The following is a 9,634-nucleotide window of genomic DNA, read 5'->3' as shown; positions in this document are numbered from 1 at the left end:
CCCTTTGCTCCTGTCGAGGTGTAAAGCTAAAATGATGGGAGTAAGTGGAGGGTGGAAGATCCTAAACCAACGGGAAATGTATGGGCTCGACGACCTCTGGTTAACCCGGGTACCTTGGCAAGAAAAGTGCAAAAATATTTACTCACCTTGAAGTGTGTTTTTTTTTTTTAAGCTTTTTTATTTATTTTGTTTTTATTTCTTAAGTCATCTTTTGAGATGGTTCAAGCTCCCGTCCGAGGTCTAATTATAGTAAGCAGGAAGAGGATGGAAGGGGAATGGGTTGATGGGGTGGGGTGGGGGGGGGCAAAAACGAAAACACCCTAAACCCCCGGATCGAGAAGGTGTTGAACAAAAAGGCTTTCTGTGACTCATGCACATTCTGAAATGAAGATCTGAAAAACGCTTACAAGCCCCCTCTGACTGGTTTGAAAGCGATTCCAGCAATTAGGAATTAATTCGGCATGGTCAAAAGGCGATTTCACTGCACATTATATCAAGTTATCCAAACTTCTGCAGAGTTCAAGTGGTGGAAATGGGCCGCTGGGGTGGAGGTAAGGCTGCAGGAAAGAAAAACAAGGAGTGTTCAGGAAAGGCAGAAGAGGGGAAGCCGTGGAGCAAGGGCCGGAGGGGTGGCGAGCCCACGTTAGCACCAGAGGTTTGCTGCTGTTGTTGCTGGAGGAGAGGGGAGCTTGGGGGTGGAGGGCAGGGGATGCTTTTGTTTTTCAAATGGGAGAAAGTACTAAAAATGTGCTGCGGGTCGTAGGTAATGGAGAGATGAGTTTTAATTAAAAAAGGAAATCAGTGGGCTTGCTGTCTGACCAGTACTTCAAGTACGGTATCAAGGGGAGGGGTGTGTGTGACCTTTCCCCAGTTAACGGCAGGATCCAGAGTTAGCCCAGGCAGGGCTGACCTTGGGATGATGTGTGGGGCCAGAGGCACCGGGAGGGTGTGGAGGGGGGGAATAAAACCGGGCTTTCACGCACAGACAGGCCAGCAATAAAACCATCACGGGGAGAGGCAGCCACCCACCCCGGCGGCTCATGGCGGTGCTGGCCATGGGGTGCACTCTCGGCACAGGTCCTGCGGTGCTTGTCAGGCCCAGCCGGAGCTCAGGCGTTGGGGTTGTTCTTCATGAGCTCCACGTCAGCATCCACCATCTCCCTCACCAGCTCCTGCAAGGAGGGAGAGAGGAAGATGAGGGCCCCAGTGCCGGGCACAAACAGGCAGCACATCAGGAGCACCCCAAAGCATGATGATTTCCCCCTGGCCCCTTGCAGCAGGACAAGGAGGGGATGGGGCTTTGCTGGGCTCTTCCCACAGCGGCCTTGGCCCTGGCATGTGTGTTGGTGCGCTGCTGTGCACCACGGGTGCCCATCGCTGCCGTGGTGGCTGCTATCTTTAAAGCAAGAACCTGCGCAGCGTCACCAAAAAGAGGATTTCTTGGTGTGCCTGAATCACCCCACACAGAGGTCCTCTCTCCCTTCCCCTCCCCATGGATTGCTTTTAAAGGACGCGAACACTCGGCAGGTACAAAGCACGCCAGAAAGGCCACTCACATCAAAGGTGACTCTTGGCTTCCAGTTCAGCTTTTGCCTGGCTTTGGTACAGTCTCCTTGCAGAAAATCCTGCGGAAAAGAAGAGAGAGGTGCTGCGAGAACCGTCCACCTTCCCCACCTTGACGGCCTCCCCGTTGCTCGTGCTTCCCCGCGAGCCGAGTGTGGCCGAGGCCACCGTCAGACTCTTCTAAGGACAAAATATTTCTCTTTAAGATGCAATTTTAGTGGAAGCTCATATGCCTATAAATCACCAGGAGGCAGCATCCTTTCACCAGGCTATTTCAGACCGAAAGAGTTATTCTTTGCTTTTGTGTGCGCGCGGGGTTTGAACTCCAGCCTTATAGCTGTATAATGGTGAACATTTTATAAGAAGTTGTCATATGTCTTAGTCATGCTATTGAATGAGCTGTTTCAAATTCTCTTTTCCCCTATTTGTTTAAATAATGTAAATCACAGAGCAAACATGACAACTAGTCACTTTCAAATAAAAATGTGATCACAGACAGATGATGCTGAAAGATTGTTATGAATATGGGTAATCATATGCAACAGTAGTAAGCATCTAGCTTTTGAATGCCTACATCTTTTTTTGCTACAGTATTTTGAGCATCCACATGCAAAGAAAAGCCTAAATATCTCATAAATGAAAAAAAAAAATTACCTTGAAACCATTACAGAAACCAAGACTTTGGTCATATTCACCTTACTGTTCAAGTATTGTAAAAAGTGCTACCACACCAAAACGATCCTAAAAGCAGTCATCAAAAATAATGCAACAAAATTAAATGGAGAAAAAAAGCTCCTTTGACTGCATTTCTAATTGAATGAAAAGGCTGACTGCATCTTCCTTTAAAATTTGAATACTGTGTTTAAATTGTTAGCATTTTCCAGCTGTATGTGTTGATATAATAAAATACATCATCTCTCCTCACAAGCTTCGTTTCTCTGTAGCAGCAAATACTAAAATTATATCTTTCTAGGTTTAAAGAAATCCAAACAAAACCAACTTTGTTACAGAACAACAAGGCTAAGGCTGAATCCTGCTCTTGCATTTGACTTTATGGTGGTAAGACGGCAGGCTTTCCAGAAAAATGCACGAACTGCCTTTCTTCTCCCTCTTCCACTCTCTGACCAGCAGCGGAGCTAACGAACATTTTCTGGCGGCAGGTTTTTTAACTGTACTGCCGCACACTACATTTTTCAGATGCTGTCTTTTGTGCATGTGTGGTTCAGGTCATGTTAACTTCCAAAATCACCTCATCCTGTGCAGTAAAATGTAGGAAATTCTTCTTCATAATTGTGCTCCAGAAAGCTAGACAGCTCGCTTCCAGGAGCGGAGGAAATCCAGCAAAGGAAATATTGCACCGAAGAAGGGGATGTGGAACAAACACGTCTGCCGAGACTATGCCAGGCAGCATTTTTACTAGTTCAGTCTTTAGGCTAAAAACATTTCAGCCTGCCTTCAGAAAAGAGTAAACAGATGGATCAGAACAAAACGATATGAAAATAAAAAAGTGCCGTGATTTCCTTAAATTAGACTAAATGATTTCCTACTGCAGCCCTGTAATGGGTTTTTAGAAACTGCAGCAGACATTTGAGGCCAAGTCATGCAAAACCGCATCAACTTGAGGGATCCCCCGGAGGGTCATGTGAATATGGATTGCAAAATCTGGTTTGAAATGGGAAAGACGCCCACTAACTTTGATAAAATTTGGATCAGACCCTAATGTGCTCGTGGAGGTATGCCTTTTATCTGGAGTTTGGTTTAATTTACATTATATGTGTGTGTATATATGTGCCTGGAAACAAGGAAATCCTTCTTAAAATAATAATTTCGGTATAAAAACAATTACCTTTTATTCAGTCCTAATTCAAGCCATTAGCTAGAAGTGAGGTGTTTTAATACCACCTAATTTTAAATCATAAAAGCCGTATCATAAAACTTAGAGTTTTATTTTTATAAATGCTGTGTAAGTAATAATTTTACATTGACAATCTTTATGTCAAAAACATCCTTTGAAATTGAACCTTATCTAGGATACTGGCTTCCCATTTTAAAAAATATGGACTGGGAAGAAGAGAATGAATTGCCATCGCCTGTGGTATGTAGCTGCATTCTGCTTTCGAACAGCTTGGGAGCACTCTTTTAACTTTCTTGGACAAATGCTTTTTGTTAAAACAGTTTATCTAAAAAAATACTTTACCTAATTCCAGCCCTTCATTCAAAAACATAAACACTCAGCTGCTGAATAGGCCAAAATAAGGTTGAGGGGAGGTTGCAAATCAATAAGAGTGAAGTTATTTGCAGTGCTGGATTATACACAGAGATAACACAAACGACTAGTGCATTAAATCCATTTAAGTATTAAAAAAAAAAAAAAGTATTTTTCCTTTAAAAGTTCACATGCTTTAACAATGATGCAGTAAAGGTATTATGGCATAATCTGCAAGCAAAAAAAAAAATAAAAAAAGAAAAAAGAAGATTTAATATATATGATAATACAAATTCCCCAGCTGACTTAGGTTAAAAGATTTTAAATGACTCTCCTGAAGAAGTTTGTGTACTTTTGAGAAACACTACTTTGTAGATAGATTTACTTGAAAATAGCGTTACGGGCAAAATGTCTCCTAGGCACTTTTCAAAAGGTTCTCTTACAGAAGTTACTAGGTACAGAGATCAAATGAAACCATAATATTAACACCATATTACACCTAAATTCAAGGTTTGATTGTATTCTTGTTACTCAGTATCAGCACTGAATGGAAATTGTGACTGGAACAAAGCTATTCCTGATTAAAGGATTGTATTGCAGTCATGTTTCCTGTATTTTTCTACAAGTAGCTCATAATATGAAAACAATAAGGTAATTACAATAAAATAAGAATATTTTAAAAAGCTTCTCTTGGAACAGAATGACTGCTTGTTTATATTATTTAAGTCTTTCACTGAAACCAGAGATGCATCTGTCAGGCTTCCAAAAGGAAAAAATCCACAAAAAAAATCCACAACCCGAAAAAACCTCTGGCATGCTGATCATCAAAGTGTATTGATTTTTCAGTGTCAGGGCTTCACTTTATGCAGGTACAACGAGACCAGAAAGCAAAGAAAGAAGAGGTGAGGTTCCACGGGAGAAAACCTGGATTTTGGGGTGGGGGGGAGGGGGGTGTTCTCCAAACCCAGCTGCTGCTGCTGAATGTAAATGAATGTAAAGTGCTGAGTATCCCTATTCGCGATGGAAAGGCACCTGATGAAATGACACCACTTTATGTTTTGTATTCCCGCAGGATAACTTTTTCTCTGGTGTTGTGCTTTACATACTGACAGGAAAACAAAGCCCTTTGACTCTGTGAAAACCTTGAGGATTTAGACACTGAGCTGAGAGTCTGCAAACCTGAAAACACTGATTAAGGCTTTCTGTTGTTTTTACGGTACTCAGATCATGAACATAAAATTAAGTCTTTGCTTTTAGTTATCCATTTGGGAAGGAACAAGCCCTTATTTTCCATGCAAATACAGCTAACATAAGTGGATAGTAATGACAAGTTTTACCTGAAAGCTAAGAGTTGGAAACAACATCCAGGTAAACATTTAAAGGGAAGGAAGATGGAAAGGACAGTAATCAATGTCTCTGTTGCCAATTGATACAAGAGTAAACTCTCCTATGGCTTTATATGCACCTCACCGTCTTATGACTGCCTCTCAGAGAAAAGAACAAGTTTATCCAATGTGAGCTTTTCTGTTTTACCTTTTCTGTAAATAAGGATGCGTAACTCTGTAGAAAATACCCCTTTATTAGTAAATCTGATCTTATGATTATTCAATTTTATTGTCCAAATGCACACACACAAATACATACTGATAAGCAGAGAGAAATATGTTATGCAATGCAGTAAGGCATTTTTAAAGCTGGTTTTAAAACCATGAGACAAAAATGTAAAGTATTTTAATGTAAATATCACATTTCCCAAGCTCTTGTTCTGAGTGTCATCACAACTCCTATTTTGACTCGCACAGTGATTGATCTGGTTTCAATGTGCAATGTATCACTGTCTCATTCAATTAACTTTAATTGAAGATTTAAAGCCTCAAGACAATGTGAGAAAAAGGAGATAGCGTGGCCTGAAAGAAGGCCAAGGCTTCCTTTATTACTAGAGCTCAGCTGATTCCCTTTAAAATGTGCCTTTGCTGAAGCCAGCGCCGAGCGCCAGCTTTTGCTCTGTCTTACACCAGAATAAAACTAAGATCAAATCCTCAGTTAAAACACCTGCGATGGAATTGTGCCCAGCTCTGCTCGCTGCAGCAGAGACAAGGCTTTACCTCTAAAAATAAACAGACTTGATCTGAGCACACAGCAGTTTTACTGCATCTGAAAAGCGGCCAGGGTTACATTCACAATCAGCGCGACTGTTTGGAAGATGATTTGTTACATCAGAGCTCCCATAAGCAAAGAGCACAGACCCAGCACGGTGGAGGCTGGGGCTTGCGTGTTTAGTCTTGCACTCTTTTGCTGGAGAAGTTTTGTCAGGAAGAGTTTCAAGAGTCTAGGGACCAAAGTTTCCTGAAAACCCTGCTTGTGTTTTATTTTCCTTACTTCCTTCTTAAAACCGTTGCCTTTCAGTTTTAACTCATCCCATTAAAAGAAAAATCAGTAAATATAGCTACTTGATTACACGACATTGGCTTGCAGTTTTGCATTTTCACCATTATCATAGAATCATGGAATAGTTTGGGTTGGAAGGGACCTTTAAAGGTTATCTAGTCCAACCCCCTTGCAGTGAGCAGGGACATCTTCAACTCGATCAGGTTGCTCAGAGCCCCGTCCAGCCTGGCCCTGAACACTTCCAGAGATGGGGCATCTACCACCTCTCTGGGCAGCCTGTTCCAGTGTTTCACCACCCCCATCATAAAAAATTCCTTCCTTGTATCTAGTCTAAATCTACTCTCTTTTAGTTTAAAACCGTTACCCCTTGTCCTATCACAACAAGCCCTGCTAAAAAGTTGTATCTCAGTGATGTATACATCAAAGTTTGTCTTATGAAAAAAGTCTCGCCTTTCGTGCACCTTTTGGAGCATTTTTTATTGGAATTTTTAATGAGGGTTCACATAGCGCATCTTAGTAGTAACATCAGCCCCATGGCATGTAAGGGTATCTGCTGCAGATCTCGTTGCTCGGAGAACAGCCTTGTTAACGTGTTTGTTGCAAATAGTCAGAAGACTGCATGCATTGCTCACTAGGCCGTTCTTCTACCATCACCCTTATCCCTCATGTACCAGTGTTCTCCTGTGCTTGCCACCAGGCCTGGGGTCATCGCGTCTTAACCCAGATGCAACATTGGAGAGCAGTTTCTGTGACTTCAGCCAAGCTATTCCCTGTGCACTCCGTTAAGAAAAGTAGTAAGATCTCACTAAATCAGAGCTGTAGAGCCTGTAAACGTGCACCTTGCTGATGCAGAACTGAATGCACGGTTCAGCTAAGCTCGGATCAAACCCCAGAAGGAGTCACAGTAATAAGCACTGCATCTGCTGTGCACTGCTCTGTAAGTACTTCTGGAGATCACGAGGCAGAGAGCGCTGGCTTGATTTCTTTGCGAAGGGTAGTGTTTGTTATAATATCTATAGTAACAGGGAAGAAACAGTATAATTATAAAGCAAGAGACTCCTATCTCCATAGTAAATATGAGGAGACTGAAGATAAAACATATCAATGAGCAAAGCCCAAGCCTAACAAGGAACACAGTAAAACATCTTCAGGAATTTAAGACTAGCTGTAATGTGTTGTCGCTCAGTTTTCATTTTTTCTTTCCACTGTTCTTAGAAAAGCAAAGTTGTGGAGCAGTTAGGGTACCAAGGGAATAGAAGAATGCCAGTGAATTTGGTTCCTAATCTAAATTTGTTTTAATGCAGCATGAACAGCCTGCTTTCCACTCTTGGGTCAGCAGTCTTTTGCAGAAAGACAGTATTGTTTGCGAAGAACCACAGGAAAAGGCAAAAGCAACCAATAGGCTGAAACTCACGTATAACTAAATGCCATTTAAAATAAGAGGCATAATGTTTTTTTCCTCGGCATACTTTCCTATGCAAATCCCCTCCCTATTCAGAAAGCTCTATTTTTACTAAAACCACGCCGAGGGGGAAGGGGAGGGGGAAGAATGACTTGAGGAAAGGGCTGATTCTGCTCTGTGCTGAACCTCTGCACATCTGATGGACCTTGGCAGGCTGCGAGTGCCGGGCATCTTTAGGGTAAGGTCTTATCTCGAGACTCCACTGTACTCCAGCAATAAGGTGTCAACACAAGCCACACGGTCAATAAAACCTGAGCACAGCCTTAGCTTTTCCGCCAGGAACCACGGGTGTTAGAACAGCAGCTTTATCTTATCGGTTTGATAATCTTTAATTTGACCAGCTTCCAAAGGGTTAAGGCAAATGAACTCAGAGCAGCAATAAACATTAGGGTGATAATAACCATAATGGAGCTCCTCTCCTTTCTCCTCCTCTTCCCCTCCCTCCCCTGTGCCTTTTCCACTTCGCTGCTGCCTATCAGCCCAAACCGAAGCCGAAGCCAGACCTCTCTCAATGACAGGGGGTGATAAGAGACACGAAGAAAACAGCAAGCTGTCTGGTCTGCTCAGGAAGTCGGGGACGGGCGGTATTGTCCATCAGCGGGGCCACGCGGCGGCCGGAGGCCGGGAACAATGCTCCGCTCCGGGGAAATGGGCTCACTCAGCGCCGGCCCTGGCAGCTCCACCGACACCGCAGATAAAACAGCCAAGCAGGGGGAGCTGGCCCTGGGTGCCTTGGGAGCCTCGTCACCGGACCCTAATCGCCTTGACAGAGGCAGTGCCCCGGTTAATTGACGCGAGGCCGCAGCCGGTGTGTCCCCGGGACAAGAGCATGTGCAGACCTCAGCCACGGTGCCAGCGCCGGCGGAGCTGCAGGCACAAGAGCCCCTTGCAGGGCTGAGCATCACTCTGATCTGTCCATCTGCCAAGTGAAGCCTGAGAAAACGTTTTGGCCAGTGTTGTTCCTTGAACCAGATAAAATTCCTCCCGAATTACAGCCTGATATCCCTGAAGCCAGCGCTGAATTTCACTCGCTTTGGATCCAGAGCTGAACTCACTCATCAGGAGCCGTCCCGCATGGGGATCGGCATAGCTCTGTGCCAGGGCATCGTGCTGCAAGTTGGGCCACGGGTGATTTTCAGGATCCCACTTGTGAGGCAGGCTGAAGGGTGTTCCCCCTGTAGCAGGGAAAGCCCGGCTGCTGCAAACTGCAAAATTCCTGCAGCTGGCTGCAGTGAGGCGGGTGCTTCCCTCCCTCTCAGTTTGTCCTGAGGCCCAATTCTGCACTGCTGGGAAGACCTGGAAGGTGTTCTTCGGCTTGGATGCAAGTGTAATTGTAACTTCAGCTCATGGCTCTGCAAGATGCCAAAGAGGCTTCTGAATGGTGAGACCGTTTCCAGTTTACAGCAATGCCTCTGCTCAAAAAGCGGGGAACTTCTGGAGGAGAGGAAGAATATCAAACCCACTCCATTTGCCATGTACAGAATATAATTACGATAGTTCAGGTATTAGCGCTGGACACATCAACACGTCCTTTCTGATATGTCATACCCTGTCATCCAAACACATGCATCACGGCTAAAAATTTTTAGCGTGTTTGCTAAAATGCAAACCAACACTTACATGCTATTATGAAGCAAACTAAGCTTTTCCAACTCTTCTAATGAAATAGAATTGCCCTTTGCAAATGCTGGGTAAAGGCGGTACCACTCCCATTGGCCGTCACTGCCCTGTAGCCTGGCTGCTGGTAGGAAATGATGTGTGAGCCTCTCCTTGCATGCTTCAAGGCAACCTATGCATAAAGAGGTGTCTGAATAACCTGGAATTTGCATGACATGGGTTAGAAGCATTTGTGCGTTTTCTCTTTACAGCAGAGGTTTTGGGGAGGTTGTATGCGAGCACATTTCTTCAGGCTCCCTGGCAAGACGGTAGAGAGGATGCCCATGTGTCACCTTCACATGGCTAAAAACCAAGACCCTGCAAGGGATGAACCTCTTCCCTATGGGTGGAGATCAGGT

At 44.0% G+C, this 9,634-nt stretch overlaps 1 protein-coding gene across 1 annotated transcript in view; it reads right to left on the bottom strand.

The window, feature by feature from the left end:
* Positions 1–1,109: 1,109 nt before the first annotated feature.
* The window catches only part of GMDS (GDP-mannose 4,6-dehydratase), a gene marked incomplete at its 5' end in the record, with an annotated part of 229,923 nt that continues 221,398 nt past the window's right edge, over positions 1,110–9,634 (bottom strand). The window contains 2 exons of the mRNA XM_009696050.1: positions 1,110–1,172; positions 1,557–1,625. Of these exons, the coding sequence (XP_009694352.1) occupies positions 1,110–1,172; positions 1,557–1,625 (132 nt within the window). The remainder of the gene's footprint in view (positions 1,173–1,556; positions 1,626–9,634) is intronic.

Source organism: Cariama cristata, unplaced genomic scaffold (assembly GCF_000690535.1).
Source record: "Cariama cristata isolate BGI_N322 unplaced genomic scaffold, ASM69053v1 scaffold3862, whole genome shotgun sequence".
Lineage (NCBI taxonomy): Eukaryota > Metazoa > Chordata > Aves > Cariamiformes > Cariamidae > Cariama > Cariama cristata.
Note: the sequence above shows the minus strand (reverse complement) of the source record. Positions and strands in the feature narration are given on the sequence as shown.